Consider the following 22,725-nt stretch of genomic DNA (forward strand, 5'->3'; position numbering starts at 1 on the left):
CTTCAAATCCACCCACCCCCCACCCCCATCCTGGACTGCAGTTGAAGACAGTAACCTTTCTTCTGCTCTGAAAAGCCTGAGACTTGAAAAGCCACTCTAACCAGAATCTAACAGTGGGTAGAGAAGGGGGTTCATGTGCTGAACAAGGACCATGATTGCCAGCTATAATCTTGGAGTTCTTTTGCAGGATGGGATACAAGACTCACTGGAAAGGCAGCTCAGTACTGCTGCACCATTAAGCATCACAAAGGGCAATTAACGTATTTGCTGCAGAGAACCTGAAAAATGTTGATATATATCCACTACAAATTTAATCTAAATCTGTGGGAAACACTGTTTACTGTATTATCTTATTTGGGCTGTCGCACCATGAAATCAGTTAAAGGGGAACTAAAATGAATGATGTTCAGTGTCACAATAAAGGCTTTCCTTTTACATGTCAGAGTGTTTTGATTTCCCCTGCAGCTGCAGTCAGCTATCGATGCTCCTCCATCTCATAATGCTGACCACTCTGCAACTCAGACATTGATTTATCCCTCTCTTCTCCATTATCCATTTGCTGCCACTCAGTTTCAAAGGTGATATTGTGTGTAACCAAAGACTGGTCTGAACATCAATCACCACGTTTCTTTCAAGCCCCCCCCCCCCCCCCCCCCCCCCCCCCCCCCCCCCCCCCCCCCCCCCCCCCCCCCCCCCCCCCCACACACACACACACACTTAAGTCTCATTTAAGGGGTTATCGACGTGGCCCCTCTGGTGATAGTAAGTTGAGTTCTAGGGAGAATCTCAATCAGGAGTAATTGACCTTTTTCTGCAATGGTGGCATAATTGTGATCAATTCTTACCCTGCACCATAGGCTTTTCGCTTGGACGGTTTGTCTTAATTACATACAACCTTGCATCAAAGTAGGCTGTATTTTGGGATTCTCATAGATTATCTGAATATTCTCTTTTAAAAAAACAAAAGTGACTGAATGGTCGCTTAAATAAATCTGATCTCATTGTGAAAGTGTACCACACCTTCACGACCAACACTTTCATGGATCTTAGCATAGAAATAACCGCAACAATGATTCTTGTCTTGTATGTTGTTTTAAAGGGGAGTAATGTAATGGAGGACCAGGACTTGAGAGAAATTGGAATCGCAGACCCGAGCCACAGAAAGAAGATCCTGCATGCAGCGCGTTCCTTTCCAAAGGTGACAAATCGCTGATTCCTACTTTAATACTTCTCTTAGAATAATAAGATTCAATTCAGTGTTTTTAATGTTAGTTGATAAAGTGTTAAACTTTATCAACTTTCTGTTGCATTTATGGAACAAGTTAAATAAGAGGTACTTGCTGCTTGTACTTTACTTACTAGTATATACTCCACTGTATTCACTCTTGTAATAAATTCATAATTGCTTTCTAGTTCCTCATGGTTTTAATAGTTGGATTTAGTTTAATAATTCTTATAGAAAGAAAAACAGTGGTGTCTAAAATAGTTGCAACTTTGCGTTCTCTTAAAATGAGTTTTATTAACTGAGTGCATAAAAATATATTGACTCTGTTTTATGTTTCTTTCAATGAACACACTAATACAGTGGCCATACAGCTGAGCAAGAACAACAGAGCTTAATAAAGTGAAGTCATATCCAGTTTGGCAGTGAGCTTACTTTATATTGTTGTACTGGGACATTTACTGATGTAAAAACCACCTCTGCAGTATTGTAACTTTAATCTAATTCTGCTTGTATACAAACATACAAATACATATATATGAAACTTGACACTTCAAATTGCCGCCAAGGAAAATTGGTTAAATTTGCAGCATTTTGGTTCAGCCAGTGTCCCGAATTCCTCAAAGTATATGTGAATGATTCTCTGCTGCAGGTGAAAGCCCTGGGCTGTGACGGCAGCAACTCCCTGGCCTCATGGCTGGAGAATCTGGGCCTGCATGAGTACTTGCAAAACTTCCTGTCCAGCGGCTACCACACTCTGGACTGCGTCAGAAACCTGTGGGAGCTGGAGATTGTCAATGTGAGTCACAGTGATGTACAAGGACAGTGAGGAGTATCAGAGGGTGAAATTAGTTTTCAGGTGTCTTGAAGAATATTCAGGATAGGCAAACAAGTTTGACAGTTTACTCCATCTTTGGTTTTGGGGGAACCTGGAGACTAAAACTGTGAAGGTGAATATGTGGATATTTGTGTTGAATACTGGGAAATAGTTTCATTTCAAAAAATGAACTGAGCTGTTCACTTTTGAAAGACAGAACTGAAATGACTTGTTTGGAAACCTGCACATCAAACTTCACTGGTCTGTGAGAAAATGTATTGTTTTTTCTACCATGGCAAGGGTAAGGGTGTTCTGAAGGATGTTTTCTGATTGGTTAAAAAATACACTTTGCTGCAAGATCGATAATGCATTCCTCCATTTCTATGTGCAATACCGTAGATCAGTGCAATAATGTCAGATCATTGGCAGAAATATGTATCATTGTCACCTGCATGAATGTTAAAACTTGTGCAACGACATATATGCATTCAAGATTAACAGACAAGAACACACACAGAGGAAAAAGAGCTTCACAGCCCCGCAAGATACTGAAAACCTCTATGGAGAACAATCAAGTGAAAGTCGCAAATAAAATATTGGTGCCTTTCTGGTCTTTCTTTATACGCTGCTCAGTTTGTTCAATAAATAATTTCCTTTACCACAGGTGCTAAAGATTACCCTGCTTGGGCACAGGAAACGCATCATCGCTTCCTTAGCGGAGAGGCCTTATGAAGAGCCTCCTGTCAAACCTCCTCGTTTGTCTCAGATCAGGGTGAGGACCTGCAGACTACAGCCCTACGTAAAAGTGTCTCATAAAAAAAGTTCACATTTGTCTGTGAAACAAGATCTAATGTTTGATTACTGTTCTTCAAATCTTATATCTAATGATAAAGAGTACATCTGACGTGAGCCACCTAACTGTGCCACATTACATCTCTGCAGTGCCAGGACCTGCCTGGATCCCAGACCTCGTCTCCCCTGAGTCAGATGGAGCCCTACACAGGACGCTCAATGGACCCTCTGCTGCCTGTAGGCGAGCCAGGGAGGAAGAAAGCACCAGACAACGACTATGATGTTACGCAAAGATACTGCAGTGAACGACACAGGCCTCCTGTATGTGGTTTATCTGTCAGCCCATGAGTATCTTAATGATTATAGTGGGCCTTCTCTCAGGCTTCTTTGATGCTAATGGTTATTTTCATAGGAGCGGCATGAAGAGTGGCAACGAGAGCCCCGCCTGACCCTGCGGCCGCCTAGTCTAGCGGCACCATACGCCCCGGTTCAGAACTGGCATCACCAACCGGAGAAACTCATCTTTGAATCCTGCGCTTATGAAGCCAATGTACATCTGCACCATTCTCCCTCCTACATTATTCAATTTTGTTGATTACATACATCAACAATATTTTTTTTTCTCTATTTCCTTATAGTACCTTGGTTCCATGCTTATTAAAGATCTAAGGGGTACTGAGTCCACGCAGGATGCTTGTGCCAAAATGCGGGTATGATAAGTTTCTCCAGTCAGAGGATGTTGCTTGTGTGAGGAGTAACTCACCTTTCTTTTCTGTTCCTTTTTCCTCCAGAGGTCAACAGAGCAAATGAGAAAAGTCCCAACTATCGTCCTTTCAATCACATACAAGGGTGTGAAGTTTATTGATGCAGCCAACAAGGTTAACGACTGTACACGCAGACACACACACACACACACACGCAGATGCACACACTCTGCTCCTCTTTGTGTAAACGTTTACTTCTTAAGCAGAAATGTCTTTTGAGTCATGAAATGCATCAAATTGAGGCTGAGACAAATAACAGCATGTTGTCTTTTGACAATAAAAAAAAGACGTGTTGTGAAATGTTGCATAGGAAGCTCAATATGATCTTACTCGTTACAGTCACATTCATGATGGCTGACAATCATTGCCTCAGTGTGTCTTCTTTATCTGTTTTGTCTTTTTATTTTATAACACACGGAGCATTAAGTGAAGCATTTTTTTTCAGACAAGTGTATTGTGTGAATGTTGTGATAATGGAAACAAAGCTCTTTGTATTCTCATTACTAAACTTGATTCATGCCTCTCTTCTTGGTGCAGAATATCATTGCAGAGCACGAGATCCGTAACATTTCTTGTGCAGCCCAGGACCCAGAGGACTTGTGCACATTTGCCTACATCACTAAGGACCTGAAGACCAGCCATCATTACTGCCATGTCTTCAGCACAGTAGATGTGGTAAGGACACTTTCAGTGTGTTGGAAGTAGCCACCGTGATGTCACCCAAAGCTCTTAAAGCTTCAAGATTTTGGTGTTTTAAAGCCAGAAGTTACCTTATATAGAGTGCTAATTTATCAGCTAACCCAAGTTAGCTTATATAGCAGGCTGCATTCATAAACTGTAGGGGTACAATGCAGAGACACACCAAAACCAAAACTGAAGCACAAACTTCTTGGATGGTCTGCACCACATAGCAAGTCATACTGTTAGTTAGATGTTCAATTAAAAAAAGCTCCAAAAGGCACCAGCAGCACACACACAGTGAAGTGTTCCAGTTTAATCAGTAGTAGTAGAGTAGAGTAGAGGATCAGTTCTAATGGACTCTGATCGGGACACCTGTCAGTCAACACAGCTATGCGCCTAACTCAATTATTATTTGGCGTTTTCACCAAAACAAAGAAAAAAGGGATCTTTCTAGTAAGTGTTTCATTAAGTGTTAAAAACTTTCCTCAGTGATAAATTTGAATTCTTCCATCGTCGTCAGCCACAGTTACACCGACAGCCAATATTTCTGGACTGTTTTATCTCCTCAAGGTGTCACACTTCATTGAGGTTGAATGCCTCTTTTAAGACACTGCTGCTGCTCTTGTCGTGATAACTAGCCCTCCATTGCACACTATTTCCCCACAGATTTGATGAATATGCTGCTAATCTATCTCATAAGACTTGAGTCAATTTAACAGTGCTTAGTTTCTTCCAGTTGCTGCGGTATTTTTGTGAATTCGTCTGTGTAGCTGAAACAAGGCGCAGCTCCTCAGCAGTATGATAACCATCGAGGCTGCAACAGCCATGAGGCATATTTGATTATGTTCAACTGTACCGACTATGTGGCTGCTTTCCGTGTCCACCCGACACTCTCATCCCCACGCAAATCAGCTGTGCAGTTTTGGCGTGTTGATGTGCATGGCGTGCTTTATCTCAGGGCAGGTTCCTACATCAAAGGATGTAAAGAGGATTTCACAGCTCTGTGTTATGTGTCTCTTCAAATGAGGATTGTTGTTGCCACCATAGGATTGCTTTTTCAGACTCCCAAGGCATAATGTATAAAGCATGAACCATCTGTCTTTAGTCTGCAGTGCTTGTTCGTATCTGGAAGCTGTCAGGGTAAAACAGAATAATCCAGCAGCTTTATTACTGAGCTACAGTGGATGGATCTAGTTTAGGAACTGGGAGGTTGCTGCACAATACTCCTGAGATTACTGCCACTCCTCCAGGTTATGCAATTTTGTTTTGAAGAAGTTTGGGGGAAAAGAAATCTTTGTTCCAATATGTTTTGCTGTCTCACTGCAAACTGAGTGTGGTGGCCCCTTGGTTAGAGGCTTAAAATGACTCACTGATCCTCCTCTTTCTACCTTTCTGCACAGAACCTAACCTATGAGATTATACTGACACTGGGCCAGGCGTTTGAGGTAGCTTATCAGCTGGCTCTGCAGGCCCAGAGGAGCAAACCGCACCAGAGTGTCCCATCTGGATCTGGATCAGAGGTCATTGAGACCAAGTCCAGCAAACCTGTGCCCAAACCACGAGGCAGCATACGTAAAACAGCGGTGAGTTGGATGTTGAGAGCATTGCAGTATAAAACACAGTATCACACACACATAACTAAAACACGAGGACTATGAAAAAACTTCATTGTGAGGTGCATGTGTTCTCCAGCTTTTAAATTCCTTTTTCACTTGTCTGTGATCTGTGGTCAAACAACTATTTGCTGGAGGAAAAAAAATAATGTCATGATTATGTTTTCAGCATCCATCCAACTTTCTTGAAACAGAAACAATAGTTTGTTTGCATCACTTTACAGCTTTTTACATCATTATGGTTACACTGTACTGATGTTCATTCATTAGCATTAAACCGTTAAGAAGGAAGCTTGTGCTGAATATTAATGAACTAACTCCACCTCAGGGACAAATCACACATTTCTAGCTGCAGCTTAATGATCACAGTGATTTTTTTAAACATGCAATTCTGTGCCTGGTGTCTGTGTTCCTTTCATCTCTGTGTCTTTTGATATATACATTTTTAAATGTGTTTAATCAGCACCTGAGCACACATGCACGTCACACTCTTACACATTTCACATCAATAAGCTGCAAACCACAGCCGCAGTCTCTTCTGTGTTGTCTGCAACCAATCAGACTCCTCATGTAATCATGCCTGTTAAAACCTGTGTCACTTTTTCCTCCCTTTAATTCTCTCTCTGTCGCTTCCTCTGCCTGGTTCTTTGTGCGCTTCCCCTTTTCTCTTCTAATCTTTCTCTCTGCCTGGCTCGCCTCTCTTCTTCCTGGCGGCGTTTATCCCTCCCAGGACTCTTCTCCTCTCGACAGTCGTTGCTGTTACTGTTACACCTGCACCACCCACCGTCCCTCCTTCCTACCGCTGCACTCTGCCAGCCCTGCTGCCCAGGTGCTGCCTGCTGTCCCATCTCCACCCTTCTCACACTTTGCTCTTTTCTCTGCCTTCATGTAACTGCTTATTTCCTCTAACGTCCCTGAAAAACCCATGAACTTTTTTGTGGTCTCTTTATATCCCTGTTACTGTATTTTCACTATTCTCTGTTGAAAACTGGATATGAATTTGATTTTACTCAACCTATATCAGAACATTTAATGTATACTTTTGACTCCAACTCCCTCTAGTGTCAGGCTAGTAGTAAGAAAGACAACTTTTATATACATAGAGAATTCTTTTCTGGGAGTTTTTACATTTAAAAAAATTAATTAAGTCCCTTTATCATCTACTTGGATAAAAGGTTATTATGGCAACTTAAATAATTTTGTTAAACAAGTCAGCAAAGTTGACGTATAATTTTATAAGACAATCTGATCGAATTCTAGTTAATTACTAAAGTAAAAATAATTCTGTTTCTGTCTGTTGAAGCTGTAGTGACTAAAACAAACTTTTTATGTAAAATACACAAAAAAAATTCCTTTACATTTTACAATCCCAAAGTTGGGATGCTGTGTAAATAAAAACAGAATATAATGATTTGCAAGTCTCACAAACCCATATGTTATTCACATCAGAACACAGAAAGCATATCAAATGTTTAAACTGAGAAAAATGTACCATTTTAAGGGGAGGGAAAAAAAAGTCATTTGAATTTGACCACAGCAACACGCTTCAAAAATTTGGTACGACGTCATGTTTGCCACTGTGAAGCATCCCCTCTTCTTTTAACAACAGTCCATAAACGTCTGGGAACTGAGGAGACAAACTGCTGGACTTTTGGGAGGGGAATGTGGTCCCACTCCTGTCTGATATAACATTCAAGAGTCCTGAGTCATCTTTCGCTGAAAGGTCTGGAGCAGTTCAGCACCCAGACGCTTCTACTATGAAGCCATGCATTTGATAACAAGCCAGATGGTCCCTGACCAAAGAACAATGTTCCGCTTTGCCTCAGTCTATTTTAAATGAGCTTTTTGGCCCCGAGAAGATGGCTGCGTTTCTGCATTGTGTTGACATAACGGAGCTTAAATCTGCATTTGTGGACACACAGTGAACTGTGTGTAGACAATGATTTCTGGAAGTGTTCCTGAGCTCGTGCAGTGATTTCCATGACAGAATCATGCCTGGCCTGAGGGCCCGAAGATGACGGGCATCCAGTAGTGATTTTCAGCCTTGCCTCTTGCGCACAGAGATTTCTCCAGATTCTCTGAATCTTGTGATATTATGTACAGTAGATGATGAGATATTCAAAGCCTTCACAATTTGATGTTGATGAAAATTATTCTGTAATTGTTCCATAATTTGTAGACACAGCTTTTTGCAGATTGGTGAACCTCTGCTCATCTTTCCATATGATAAACTCTGCCTCTCTAAGATGCTCTTTTTATACCCAATCATGTTACTGACCTGTTGGCAATTAACCTAATTAGTGGCAACATATTTCTCCAGCTGTTTCTTTTTTACTAACAGTTACTTTTGAAGCCTTTTGTTCCACCCCTCCCAACTTTTTTTGTTGCTGCCATCAAATTCAAAATAAATTTTTCATGAAATAAATGAAAGAGTAAAATGTCTCAGTTTATTAGTAATATTTTTATTATGTTCTATTGTGAATAGATTACGGGTTTATGAGCTCTACAAATCATTGCAGTCGGTTCTTATTTACATTTTACACAGTGTCCCAACTTTTTTGGAACGTGGGGTTAAAATTTATGACAGTTATATAGTTTCTAGATAGCTGTGATACTGCATCTTTTATCCAATCTGTTTAAATATGAATATCAACAGCTTATCGTGTAAACTTTATCATCAAAAACCATTGCAGCTTGTTGGCAAAATACTCACTTCACTACTGCATTTTGGATTTAAGTGTTATTATAAAAGTGTAATCAACCTTGCATGTAATGAGGCACAGATTTAATTTCAGTCTGTTTGTACTTACAGGGTGACGTTGTGGACCAAGAAGGGGATTCCCAGTCCCAAGGTAGTGCCACATGGCTCATGGACCCCAAGGAATCCAAGCGCACTATCAGCACTAAGTACGAGACCACCATTTTCTGAGTGGACCCCTCTTCCTCCTGGGCCTGGTCTCACCCTTCTTCCTTCCCCTCCTTCTGTGTGCCTTTCACGGTGATGCTGCCTCTTTCTCTGCGCTGGACCTCTGCTCCTCCCCTCATCATCACTCCTTTGACAACACCACAGTCTGTGACGATTGACCAGCTGTTGCCCCTTCCTTATGTTCAACTGCCAGCACCTTTACACTTTTTATTGATTATTAATGCAACCTTTCCACCTTTCCCAGTCTTCTAGCTCTCACATTATGAGCCTGCCACTCACTGTCACTGTTATTCTCCTCCCTGTTTACCTTGTTTGCTTCCTCCAACTCTGTGTACAATGCTTCCTTTTTCTTTTTTTCCCCAACTGTCAACATCCGACTCTTAACTCTTGGTGATCTTTCTTTTCTTGGTGCTTTTCCTGCTTTATTAGGCGGCGGCCGCTCTGAGGCTTTTCACTCTGACCTTTCAACTCCTGACTTCTCCCAGTGCTGAGAAATCCGATTTTACCACAGCCAAGAGTGACCCCACTGCACACATCCTGTACCTGGATGGACATGTTTCCTGAGAAAACTGTGAAACTGATCCTGTAATTCTATGCATCAGTCAGACTGTAGCAGATCGTTTACGTCCAGTGGGATTCAGGTGTTATAGAGGTTAAACAGGATTAATTAAGAGCAAGGCTTTGTTTACTTTTCTATTTTACTTTTTTTTTTTTTTTTTGAATTTTTAAAACTGTCAGCTGCCTGCTTGAAGCCAAAAGAGGCCATGATCCTAGCACTGTGATTCCTAGAGGGGAACGGGGGGACAGAATAGGGCACAGAGGCAGGCATGGACTTGCATGTTACTGCTCCAGAAATGAGTCCAAACTAACTTAAAACTGGCATGCTCTCCTCTATCAATCAGGATTTAAACCTGATGCTTCTTCTGGAGTGAACTAAGTACAACTAAGCACTTTTACGAAATCCCCCACGTATGAAAGAATAAGTGCGTTTTCCTCTGTCTGTCTCTTTTTCTTCTTTTCACAACAAATGCCTTCAGTGTTCATCCTGTCAGCATTGCCTTTTATTTTGCCAGTGTCACCGGATTAATGTTTCACAGATGCTTGGTGAAAAGAGTAAATCATTACGGGGGGGTGTAATCCATCACCCTCGTACTGTTTGCGTCCATCAGTTTTACTTTATTTTAACTTCGCTGCTTTGTGTGCGTGTGTCTGTGTCCCTTCCCTGTAGCTGACACTGTGGCCACTTCCAGTCAGTGAGAAAGGACAGGAATGAGCCCTGTTGCATGGTGGGTAGGATGTTTTGTTGGATCGGTAACCCACTTCTCACGCAGCAGATCACATCAGCGGTCGGACTGTGCCCACAGTTACACATGGGCCTGGAGAATAAGACAGATGTAAAGCTTTCGGCAACACAACACGCTCCCTCGGTTCATCCGGCTTCTCCAACTTCATCACCCCGCGCACTCACCCGCCTCCATTTAGCTTCTTGTCAGTTAGAAAGTGATGCTTGTTTCAGGCGACATGAGCGACAGATGTATTTGTTATGCTCAGTGCATTTTCTCAGAAATGAATCATCACATCCCTCACTGACAGTTAGTGTTTACCATTTCAGGAAATGTACCTGCCGTTTTCAAAGCAGAACTTGTGGTTAAAGGGGAAGTTGCTGCGGAGATGAGGAACATTAATGTTTTATTATGATGCAAACTGTCAGACAAGAGACCTCACACAGTAGGTACACACTTCTTCCTGGGTTGTTTGTACTGTATCCAAACATTTTAGCCTCTTTCATCACCATCAGCTTGCTTACATGTGTAACTGGGATAAACAATGTAATCTTGCATGGGAGGAGCTCTCTAACCAAACTCAAGGGGCAAAGAAACTGACACTAAAAGACTGATTTATAATGAAATAACAGGGGATGGAGTCTATTTTATGGGGGGGGTTTTTGTGGGTGTTAACCGTTTTATAGGACTATGATTTGTCCTAATGCTGGAACTGGATCAGGTGTGGTTCACTGCATTTTTTTTTCCCTCTCCTTCCCTGCTCCTTTGTTCAGTTAATCTTGACAAGATTATTCACCAAACCTGCCATGCAGGCTGGTACGACTCTAGATTATAGCTGCAGAAAAGAAGAATAGGGCACAGCATGTTTCTCTAGCTAACTCCTAATATGTTGACTGTTAATGGTACTGTTTGGTCCACCAATGTGTATATGGGTGCATAGTCAGGTCATTTTGATTTAACTGTTGTATATGTGATACTTTTGTCCGGCCAGTACGATAACTCTATGGTACACTGTCCTCAGCTCGCTGGTGTCAGCACCTTTAGCCATCAGCCTGGTCCTGTTCTGCTTTTGCACATTGCTGAGGATCAGGAAAGATATTTTGGGACTAATCTGATGACAACAATGATGAGAATGATATTGTACATGAATCTAGCGGTCTGTATTTTGATACTTGAATGATTTTTGATTTTATAGATATCTATATATATATATATATATATATGTATATGTATGTACGTATGTAATTTTTGACATTTGTCAAAAAAAAGAAAAGGACTATGTCTTATAAAGTTAAACATATCGTGAATAAATACCCTGTGATTAAAAAACAAAAAAAAAAAAAAAGGCTAAGAAAATGACTCACAAGAGGAACCTCACTTCAGAGAAAATGACTGTAAATAATCTTGGGCTTCCAGTCTTTTTTTATGATTATTTTTCATAATTGTACAACTAATAAATGGTGCCGTTAGAATCGCTGTCTCTGCTGAACGTTGATTAGTCTTTTGTTTGGTTTTCATGTCTTTTCCTCCAACTATGAGAGAATTTTCTGATTGATTTACAGCTCTTCTGTAATCATCAAGGATAAGCGATGCCTGTGTGTCAGTGCATGACTCCATGCTGCAGCTCAGAGGGCAGCAAAATGACACAGTTCACATTTCAGCTGCTTCTATTTAAAAAAAAAAAAGAAAAAAAAAAAGTCCTATAGCAAGAGGTTGGTATGACATTTAACAGCATTATATTACAACAAAGAGAACCTTTGAATTCACAGGTATACCCGTGAATACCTTTTTAATAATACTGTCACTTTTAAAAACTTAAATAAGCCACATTATGCTTTTGAGTTCATGTTTAGCTTTATCAGCTCAAGTTAATTTAAATTTTGCTAAGGTTTTAAATTGTTCCCGCTTCTGGTTGTGCACTGACAATATATATATATTTTTTTTTATCTTTGTTATGAGGGAAATTGCTGCAGCTATAATTCAAATGCCAAATGCAGTGAAACGTCAACAAGACATTAAGTGTGTTTCCCTCAAAATAATTATAAAATGTGTGAATGTAATTAGATCAATGAGAACTAAAGAGTTTTAATTTTGATTGAATAGAAGTTCTAATGCTGGATTTGGGGGGGGGGCAAATCCCACTCAATTTTTTCACTAAATATTTGAGTATTTATAATGCCTGATATTTTCTGTGCTATAAAGTATTTCCAATGAAACTGAAGTTGTTTATTGTTTTTACCCACAAATATGGCTAATAAAAGTAAAGTAAGTTTGTTGTGTAACCTTGGCAAGGAATTTATCTTTAAAGTAAGTAAAGTATGGTTGCATCATAGGTTTGATGTGACTGCTGGCATGGAAAAAATGTACTGTGCTAGCATCGGCGTCATGACGGATCAGATGATGGAGATATTTACACATCTGTCACAGACGCATGTTGCTGTTTCTGGAAAACAGATGCTGGCTGTGAGATCTGATCCACAGATGTTCCGCTTTGTTCGCAAAAATCACACAGACTGTGTGTGGTATCTGACCTGGAAAAATGGAAATAAATGTTTTGTGGTGGTAATTTTGCATTTGGATGCTGAGAACCTAGGTTACCCTGTGTTCTCACAGAAGTTTTCAGGCAGGCTGAAATACACTATTTCCAAAAGTATTCACTCGTCTGCCTTCACACGCATATGAACTTGAGTGACATCCCATTCTTAATCCACAGGGTTTAACATGATGTCGGCCCACCCTTTGCAGCTGTAACATCTTCAACTCTTCTGGAAAGGCTTTCCACAAGGTTTAGGAGTCTGTTTATGGGAATTTTTGATCATTCTTCCAGAAGTGCATTTGTGAGGTCAGACACTGATGTTGGGTGAGAAGGCCTAGCTCACAGTCTCTGCTTAAATTCACCCCAAAGGTGTTCTGAGGTCAGGACTCTGTGCAGGCCAGTCAAGTTCTTCCACACCAAACTCGCTCATCCATGTCTTTATGGACCTTGTTTTGTGCACTGGTGTGCAGTCATGTTAGAAGAGGAAGGGGCCATCCCCAAACTGTTCCCACAAAGTTGGGACCATGAAATTGTCCAAAATGTCTTGGTATGCTGAAGCATTAAGAGTTCCTTTCACTGGAAATAAGAGGCTGAGCCCAACTTGTGAAAAATAATCCCCCCTCCACCAAACTTTACACTTGGCACAATGCAGTCAGACAAGTATCATTCTCCTGGCAACCACCATAAGATTGCAAGACAGAGGAGTGTGATTCATCACTCCAGAGAGAGCATGTCTCCGCTGCTCTAGAGTCCAGTGGTGGCATGCTTTCATAACTGCATCTGACACTTTGCATTGCACTTGGTGATGTAAGGCTTGGATGCAGCTGCTCAGCCATGAAAACCCATTCCATGAAGCCCTCTACGCATTGTTCTTGAGCTCATCTGAAGGCCACATGAAGTTTGGAGGTTTGTAGCAATTGACTGTGCAGAAAGTTGTCAACCTCTGTTTACTATGCACCTCAGCATCCGCTGACCCCTCTGTGATTTTATGTGGCCTACCACTTTGTGAGTTGCTGTCATTCTTAATTGCTTCCACTTTGTTATAATACTACTAAAAGTTGACTGTGGAATATTTAGTAGAGAGGAAATATCATTAATGGACTTGTTACACAAATGGAATCCTATCATGGTACCATTGAGCTCTTGAAAGCAACTCATTCTTCTTGTAGAAGCAGTCTGCATGCCAAGGTGCTTGATTTTATACACCTGTGGCCATGGAAGTGATTGGGACACTTTAATGATTTGGATGGGTGAGTAAATGCTTTTGGCAATATAGTGTAGCTCCAGACCTACTGGATGGATTTCTATGAAATTTTCTACATACATTCTAGTTCTCCAGAGGATTAATTCTCCCAGCTTTTGCAACAATTTGATCATCTTTGATGGTTTTCATTAACCACTGAGTTTTCTGAGGTTGACATTTTTATGATTTCTTAATTATGATGAAAATTGAAGCAAACATTTTTTTCCCCTTCAGATGAATTGTTTAATAATTTTAATTTGGCAATAAATCAAAAAATATTTTTGCCCAGTACACTAATTCATGGTGAAATTTCTGCTGTAGCAATGACTCTTTTTTTTTTAATATATTGTGTTTATAGTAAATTAATATAAAAAACTTTTTCACACCAAAATAAATACATGAAAACTAGATTTCAATTTGGGTTGCTCACATTTCACAGCTCTTCTCCTATTGGCTCTTCCTTGGAACAGTCTCAGTCGGCCCTTTCCCTGATTCGTCACAAACCAACCTGTCCGGAAGGTAATTACCTCACCTGGCTGCAAGACTTTCACGCCTCTCCCGTCTGTCGGTACTAGTCGCGTAGTTTTACTTCCAGGAACAGAGCTGTCAGGGGAGAGAGAGTGTACCGCAGCTATGGACTGACAACAGCGCAAGTTAAGCGATACTTCTCACTCATTTCTGGTGAGTTATCAGGAAAATGTCCTCTTAAATGTTAAATTGTGCTCGTTTCGGTTGTAGTCGTGGGTTACAACAGAAGTAAGGACGAAATAAAGTTATGTAAAAGCCAGTAAGCCAACTTTATGAAAATACAGTAATCACTGTGCAGAGTGGTATGCGCGCCTTCTCCATTTGTTCAAAACAGATTTTGCCATCAGGTGTAACATGGATGGATTAATTTTCTTTATTTTGCGAGGTCTGACCCTGGAGTGTCATTTTGTGACTGTTTGGGTGGAGGAGAGTGGAGCTGAAGTAGAGTGACGGGTGAGTTATTCAGTGAAAGTCTGAGATCAGTAAATGTTCCCACATGTCACTTGTCACTGTTCAAGCTCTAAGTCTTAATTTGTCTTTAGTGATAACGCATTGAACAGAGTGTTTAATCACTGGTTATTTGGAGGAGTCACTGAGTCAGGATCAGCACAAATATTTGCACATAAATGTCAATAATAGTCATTTTAGTGGAACAAGCTTAAAGAACTGTGAGTTGCACAACCTAATGTTAACCATGAACTTTTGTTTATCATTAATCATTAAACCAACTCTTTCTGGCTGGCTGGCTGGCTAACCTTGAATACATACTTAACATTTTCGGACTTTTCACTAACAGACTGTAATTTGTAAGCCGTCAATCATTAGTCCTGTGTTTGTAATAACTCCAGCTCACAAACTGTGCAGCGGTTCTCGCTGATCCTCCCCTCTATAGTTTGTGTTTCATCTGCTAATTTGCAATCCAAGTGGAACACCCTGCGCCATCAGACCGCTTGGCTTAATTTAATTGTTGTGCTAAAGACATGGAAGCAGGCAAAGTGACATTCCAGTCACTATTAAATCCTGAGTCAGCTGTGGGTGCAGTATGCTTCGCCTGTGCTGCCTTGCTCACGTTTGAGAGGTGTTGGCTGCTCAGGCTTGGACAGTGGGAGGGATTATAATTAGCTGGTATTGAAGCTTTCTCTGGGTGGCCAGTGTGTGCTTTGTCAACGAGCTTTTGTTTCCAGAAAACATGTGGGAATGTGGGTGGTGGTGCAGGTTCGTCACCAACTGCCTTTGCTGAGTTTTCATGTCACCAGGTCAAACATACCATTGCCTAATGCTGGTGTTCTAGGTGTACAGTAAGATATAGGTGATTCACTCCAGTGATCAAAGGAAAAAATCTGTCAGTCTTCACATAACTCAAATCTTCAAACTTATTCCTCATAACAGGGGAAAAATATGACAGTAAAATAATAAAATAAAAAAAATATGCTTTTTACTGAATATCATTAATGATTCAGATTTTAAAAAAACAAACAAAAAAAACCCCTACACAACAAAAAAGCAAAAACACAGGATTTCAAAAACAAAAGTTAAATAAATTTCCCATCTGTTTCTCCATCTGACTGTTCAGTAATATTTTAGCTGATCAGCAGTACAGTTCTGGTGGATGTATTTATTCATTTTTAGCCCACAGGCAGTGCTAGTTTCTTTCTTTTTATGGGCATGTCATTCGCTCTGGGTCATGAAAGAGAGGAAATAACCGTGTTGTCCTTGATCGCGTCCAGAGCCATGAATGTAAGTCAAGGAAATGAAGTTCTGTTTAGACATAACTGTTCCACTGATTTCAATTTAGTCTGTCTTGAACTGTGCACACACTAGAAATATTTCAGAAGCATTTTGTTTTGTATCAGACACTAAAATTTGAGGTGTTTTATACAGACAAGGTTATGCATTGTTTACATAATACATAATACATAATGTTGTTTATGTATTGTTGCTGAGTGGACATCTCACTGAGTCTCTCTCACTCCCCAACCCCCCCGTTTTACTATTTCATAAGTGAACTAAATTACATGCAGCATGAATGCATGCTATTTTGGGGGCTAATGTGCAGACAGAGACAGCAGAGTATGAAAGGAAAAAACTTTAATTCGGTTGCTCTTATATGTTTACTCAAATGCTCTCTGAGATAAGAGAACAATGGTGTTATTTTGCTTCCACAAACATACCTGAACTAGCTGTGCTGCAGCACTCTGTCCTGACTAAGTCGTACACCAGGTTGTAAAGGTTTTTTTTATTTTTTTATTTTTTTGGGGGGGGTGGGTTACATCAATTTGTCTGACCCAACTTGCTTTGGAGTTGATTAGCTATAATTCTTTCACATCTCTGCTGTTGTTTGTTGTTGATCGTGTTTTCCTCTAGCACTAAAACACAATCTAATTTGAACATTTTAAAAGAAAAGCAAAGATGTAAGAACTTTGGTTTAAATTGCCTTTTCTTTATGGTTCTGTTGATTAATTATTAGTCTCGTTGTTTCTAAATTAGCCTTCTACTTATGAGGATTTCAAAAATGCCCATCATGTCCCTTCAGCAGCAATGAACTCCTTCCATTGTTTTTTTTTTTTGGTTTTTTTTTAACTGGCATATTTTTTGTCATGCCTGACCTGCCAGTTGTGATGTGCGTAGGATAGTTGATGGAAGCACAAGCATGCAGTAACACAACATATCAACATTCATTGCACACATTTTCAAAGATGTCAGGTATGTTATGTGTTCTCACAAGTAATAGCATTTGATTGTTGTATTGTAATGGCTGAAATACTGATTAACAAAGGATGCTTGCAGCATAGTCTGCTTGCAATGATGAGATCATCTTCCTGAATTGTAGGAATATTTTAGAAAGCAAACCATTAATGTATTATAAACAGTAATTTACTTGATCTTTTGTTAGCAAACTTTATAAGGACATTAATGATTACTTTTGATATCAGTTACTCTGGAAAATCTTCAGCGAATGATCATTTCAGTTTGAAATGCTTTGGACACATGAAGATATTCAGTATACAATTATAAGTGGCAACATGAAGAAAAGCAACAAATCTTCATGCTTAAGAAACCAAATTTAGGGGTGTTTGGTATTTTAGCTTTAAAACTGGCTCAACTTAAAAACAGAAAAATCTAACAAGGAGTCCTTTGTAGCAAATGAGTCATTATTTTGACACAGAGGTGAGTTTAATGGCTAATAAATTCAATTTCCAATGTGGAAAAAAATGTTTATTTTCTAACAACAGTGACATGCTTCCACTTTAATATAATGTATAACTTGACATTCACTGGTAACTGTTGCCATTCCTGTGAAAGGGATTAATGTATGACAGATGTGTATAACTGGAAATATTTTCTTTAATCTGTGACTTGATCCATGTTTTGATGTGTTTAAAAAAAACGCTTAACTATTATTTTATTTAATGACTTTAATGACTTGATGAATTAGCATAACTCATTTGTTTAATGCATCACAGTGACTGTGACAGTACATTTGCTTCTTGTTACAAAAATAAGACAGTTATTACATTATGAGGATCATTAAACTATCAGCTATAATTTATGGCATGCATTTATCACATTAATTGTAGAGATGCTGTTTTGTTTACTAAAACAGCATTCTCTAGCTATTTTTAGCCTCAAACTAAGGCTTTGTCAGTTGTCAAAGAAACTGACATTTACTGTGGAGACAGTAGTGACTCGCAAATTTCCTCTGATTGTAGTTTGGTGGGTTTTTTTGTCCTTGACTTTCAGATTCTTCCTGAGACAGACATTTGGTGAGATTTACACAAACAAAACAGGCCTGCGAAGTGCAGGTCATGCCCTCATCTTCCTCCCTGTGTAATGCCGAAGAGTGACACATGGCCAGGTGATGTTCCTGTGGAATCCTTCAGCAATATGGACAGCGCAGGAAGCTCGGACAGTGTAATCAGCATGAACTCTGGCTATGTGAGTGCTGCTGTAGCTCCTCATCATTGTACATCTGTTTGTTGTGCAACACAGCCTGTGGGCACATTTCTTTCCCCGTCATAACACTGAATGATTCTGTCCGCGACTGGAAGAGGAAAAATCACAAATGGCGATTTGAAAAATTTGAGATATGAGAAGGTTGAGAGATTAGAGGAAGTTAATTTGTAATTGGTGAAGGTGTCAGTGTATGTTTTCATAAATAAGGTATAAATAATCTAAAGCCCCACAGCACCAGCAGTCACCTGATGTAAAATTTTCCAACAGGTTAATATAGTAAGCAATAACTTGGAGCTAGATAAGAATTGCTCCTTTGTTTCTGTTTAACCTTCATCCTACCAATGTAGTTAATACATGGACTACTGACTGGAGTTGCTGAGAATTATTTACTGTAAGAAGCAGTCATAATAGCAAAACTTGTTTCTTCTCAAGGTGTATATTAGTAGTGTAATAAATGTCATCTAAAGAAAAAATTGATTATTATAATTATTATTGCAAAATTACAGTTAATTAGTATTTTTGGTACAGAAATCTACACTTTTCTTTAATACAGCTTGCACCTTTCATCCAAAATACAATCCACACTATTGGTTAAAAAACTTCTTTACCATCCTTTTATTATGGTATCACTTAGTTTTCAGTAATTTCAAGTAATCATAATTTGTGCTGGATTTATGTGGTGAAACCAATCGGGGTAATTTTGACCCCAATATGAATTAATTGAAATAAACACAATAACCTCCAGGCAGTCCAGAGATGTAATCTCTCCAACGTGTCCTGGGTCTGCCCCGGGGCCTCTGCCCACTAAGCCATGCCCAAAACACCTCGCCTAGGAGGCTTCCAGGAGGCATCTTGGTCAAATGCCCAAACCACCTCAGCCTTTTAATGAAGAGGAGTAGCCCTTCCTGAATGACCAAGCACCTAACTCTATCTCTACGGGTGAGCCCAGGCACCCTTTGGAGGAAACTCGTTTCTGCCGCTTGTATCAGCAGTCTTGTTCTTTCAGTCACTACACAGACAATAGGTGACAATAGGTGAGGGTGGAAACGTAGACTGACCTGTAAAGCTTTGCTTTCGTGTTCAGTTCTCTTCACCACAACAGACTGCTACAGCATCTGCATCATTACAGACACCACGCCAATCTGTCTGTCGATCTCCTGCACCACTCTTTCCTCACTCGTGAACAAGACTGAGATATTTAAACTCCTCCCTTTTCTCGGTTCTCATTCCTGATGCTTCACACTCAGCTGCAAACCGCTCCAGTGCGAGCTGGAGGTCACTGACTGATGGAGCCAAAAGAACCCCTTGGCTGTGCTTAGAAATTCTGGCATAAAAGTTATGAACAAAATCTTTGACAAAGGACAGCCCTGGCAGAGTCCAGCACCCATCAGGAACAAGTCTGGCTTTTTGCTGCCAATACAAACCAAGTTGTGGTTGTACAGGGACCAGAAACAAGCAAAACTAATTAAAGCTAAACACATAATACAGGCTGTTATCACACCCAATTTGCCTCATGGTATGCTTAGGGCATGCTGGCATGTGACTGGAGGAGTTTCTACTTTCCTGTCTTTGTTTTGGGATTTTCAAATAGATTTTCCAGCTGAATCAGCAGGTGGAGTTTTCCCTCACTCCCTGGAGGGGCATTGCTGCTCAGCTTGGGGTTTTCAGTATACCAATATCAGCTTACCTTTTCGTGTGCAGCATGATCAGGGCACAACCCAGCTGTTTCAGGTAAATTCCGTGACATATCCAATCCTCTGATAATTTCTAGTCTGGGAAGTTCCCCATCCAGATGATGAATGCTCTAATCCAAAACCAGAGTCTTTTTTTATTTTTTTTAAATGACTGAACGAGTACCCCTGCCGCTCTTGACACTTTGTGACCCCAAAACATTTGTATTTTTTAAAAAGGCACTAATCAAAGCAGAAATGGGAAACAATGATGTGGCATTGCTGGGAACAATTGGACTGACAAAGTCATAAAAATTGAAATGATAGGGAAAAATATGACAAAATATACACCTCTGGGATCTACACAGAGGCCAGTTAATTACTATCCTGTCTTATATGGTCATGTTTATGAAGACAGTGATTGCAAAGTTTAAATTTGCATTTAATTTAATTTAATTTTGTTTGCAGAGTGAAGACAGCATGGAGTATTTATCTGCAGAGGAGAGGGCATGTCTCACGTATTTTGAAGAAACAATTGAAGCACTGGAGGTGCAGGAGGACAGCGGCTTATCCAGTGATGAATCACATCATGAGTCACGGGCAGAGAAAATTGATCAGATGAGAGGAAATGGTATGTTCATGCCATCAAATATGCTGCCATGTGTGTGTGTGTGTTTTTTTTTTATTTACCTTTATTTGTCTTGAAAGGGCACAGTTTATGCTACAACACTAACTGCAACAGTTGTGCTTTTCTTTATTAGACATTTCCACTTTGACGGCTGACGCCTCCAAAGGCAACCAGAAATCACTTCTCAGTGGTGAAGTGCCAACAGCACCACCTGCATCCACAGCATTAGCTGCTAATGGAAAAACTCAGCATTATGCTCTAAATCAAACCTCTGAACCACAACACAGTCCTCTTATTCCTGAATCATCTACTCACTGCAGAAACCACTCATCAGTTACGCCCACTGAGGTGTCAGGCTTAGCCAAAGGTGAAGGTGCTCATCCTGAGAATGTCACAAGTACTATTATTTGCCCAGGACCATCCACTGAGGCCTCTGAGATTGATCTGAGTCTAATCCCTCCTCCCTTAGACTTCAGGGATAAACCAGACTCTCCTTCACAGCCTGATAAAATAAATTGCCCCCCTCCATCTGTGGGAATTTCCCGTAAAAAGCCAGGAACAACCTTTGATTTGGAGCAGATACGTCAGAGAGCCTCTGTCAAGAAAACTCTAACAAGTCCTGTGTCCGACGGGTCTACAAGCAAACCTCGACTTGATTTGTCTCCCATTGTGCTCACAAGTTCACAAATTGTTGCTTCACCTCCTGCTGAAGCTGCTGAGCCTAAAAGTCCACCTGTTGTGGCCCCAAAGCCCAAAAGTCTTCCCCACAACATTGTGCTGAACTCTCACAAGAGAGCCAACTCTGATGGAAACTCAGAGAAGCCATTCTTGGACCCTCACAAAGTTCGCATGGAGGCTCTCAAAAAGCTTGGTCTGCTTAAAAGCAGTGACGAAGTTTCAGGCCCAGCCCTGAGCCCTAAACTTCCCCTCAAAGCCAAAACGTCTTGGACAGCTTCTTCTCTTCCAATCAGCCCAGCAGCTCCAAATGAACCACCGTCAACACAGCATTGCAGCCCTTTGCCTGCGTCTGTTACTGTCCAGTCTTTGACTCCTGCTGCTGCTGCATTACCATCAACCACTTCTACTGCTCTTCCACTTCAGGATCCTGATATTATTGCAGCACCTGCTGCTTTTGGTGACCCCATCAAGCCGTCACCTTCAGAAAATGAACTGTCTTTCAAATATGTCACAGAGGCCACCCCTCTTACCCCTCCTGCTATGGTCAGGCAGCCAACACCACCAAAGGTCAAATCAGCCAGCCTGGGACGCTCTGACTTGGGTGGAAGCAGATATATGGCAGGCCAGATCTTCAGTGAGGCCAGTCAGGATATCAGCAGCAGTCAGAGCCTCAGCCAGCAACATAACAATCGTCCACGCCCGACATCTCTACGGAGTAGGTTTTCAAGTGCTCAAGGAGAAGTTTCGGGTGCAGGCCCTGCCCTTACTAAAGACCCAGCATCACAGAGGGCCTTGCCTGCCAGCACTGCCTTCCATCACTCCAGAGATGGTCAGAAGCTGCCTCGATCACAAGGTATCAGCGTGCTGATCTGCCCTCGTTCAGAAAATGAAGAAGACCGCCGTGTGGCCCTGAAGAAGCTGGGCCTGCTAAGAGATTAAGTGTGCAACTCATTTGCTAGATGCTACAAACTTCCAAAAGATGATATATATATATATATATATATATATATATATATATATGTATATGTTAAAAAAAAAATACCAGAGAATTTTGAATGATTGATGTAGACAGTACAAAACTTTCAGGAAGCAGCTTGACCACATTTTTATGCATTTTCATTTAACTGCACTAACTATGATGTAACTGCATCACATAACTCAGAATACAATAATTGTCATGCAGACTATTGCATATTGTATAGCCATATTTCCAATGTTTTCTTTCCCACAGAACTAGCAGTCAGAGACATTTTGGATAATCATAATCTCACTGTCACTGATTACATTTTTATAAAGTAAATGCTGTTACTTTTAAGGGACAATAATGACTTATTTAGGAATTTCAGTTTATTTTGTGAAGTATAGGTAGAAACATTTTAATGTCCCTCAC

General features: G+C 40.5%; 2 protein-coding genes across 10 annotated transcripts in view; both read left to right on the plus strand.

The window, feature by feature from the left end:
* The window catches only part of anks1aa (ankyrin repeat and sterile alpha motif domain containing 1Aa), a 67,653-nt gene extending 56,083 nt beyond the window's left edge, over positions 1 to 11,570 (plus strand). For 6 of the 8 annotated variants that reach the window (XM_030733143.1, XM_030733144.1, XM_030733146.1 and 3 more), the window contains 10 exons: positions 1,100 to 1,198; positions 1,875 to 2,021; positions 2,704 to 2,811; positions 2,982 to 3,152; positions 3,244 to 3,381; positions 3,470 to 3,541; positions 3,623 to 3,709; positions 4,133 to 4,270; positions 5,677 to 5,859; positions 8,702 to 11,570. In XM_030733143.1, the coding sequence (XP_030589003.1) occupies positions 1,100 to 1,198; positions 1,875 to 2,021; positions 2,704 to 2,811; positions 2,982 to 3,152; positions 3,244 to 3,381; positions 3,470 to 3,541; positions 3,623 to 3,709; positions 4,133 to 4,270; positions 5,677 to 5,859; positions 8,702 to 8,818 (1,260 nt within the window). In that variant the 3' untranslated portion in view covers positions 8,819 to 11,570. The remainder of the gene's footprint in view (positions 1 to 1,099; positions 1,199 to 1,874; positions 2,022 to 2,703; positions 2,812 to 2,981; positions 3,153 to 3,243; positions 3,382 to 3,469; positions 3,542 to 3,622; positions 3,710 to 4,132; positions 4,271 to 5,676; positions 5,860 to 8,701) is intronic. The other 2 variants (XM_030733147.1, XM_030733148.1) reach the window with 2 other exon arrangements.
* Positions 11,571 to 14,444: 2,874 nt separating this feature from the next.
* Positions 14,445 to 22,306, plus strand: LOC115783499 (specifically androgen-regulated gene protein-like). Of its 2 annotated transcripts, XM_030734354.1 has the most exons (5): positions 14,468 to 14,558; positions 14,791 to 14,858; positions 18,147 to 18,341; positions 20,498 to 20,660; positions 20,791 to 22,306. In XM_030734354.1, the coding sequence occupies exons 3-5, from the start codon at positions 18,237 to 18,239 to the stop codon at positions 22,272 to 22,274; spliced, it is 1,752 nt and encodes a 583-aa protein (XP_030590214.1). In that variant the 5' UTR covers positions 14,468 to 14,558; positions 14,791 to 14,858; positions 18,147 to 18,236; the 3' UTR covers positions 22,275 to 22,306. The 2 variants fall into 2 exon arrangements, with proteins under 2 accessions (XP_030590215.1, XP_030590214.1); XM_030734355.1 differs by lacking the exon at positions 14,791 to 14,858 and having other exon boundaries at positions 14,445 to 14,558.
* The last annotated feature ends 419 nt before the right edge of the window (positions 22,307 to 22,725 follow it).

This window comes from Archocentrus centrarchus, chromosome 7, assembly GCF_007364275.1.
Source record: "Archocentrus centrarchus isolate MPI-CPG fArcCen1 chromosome 7, fArcCen1, whole genome shotgun sequence".
NCBI classification, from domain to species: Eukaryota; Metazoa; Chordata; class Actinopteri; order Cichliformes; family Cichlidae; genus Archocentrus; species Archocentrus centrarchus.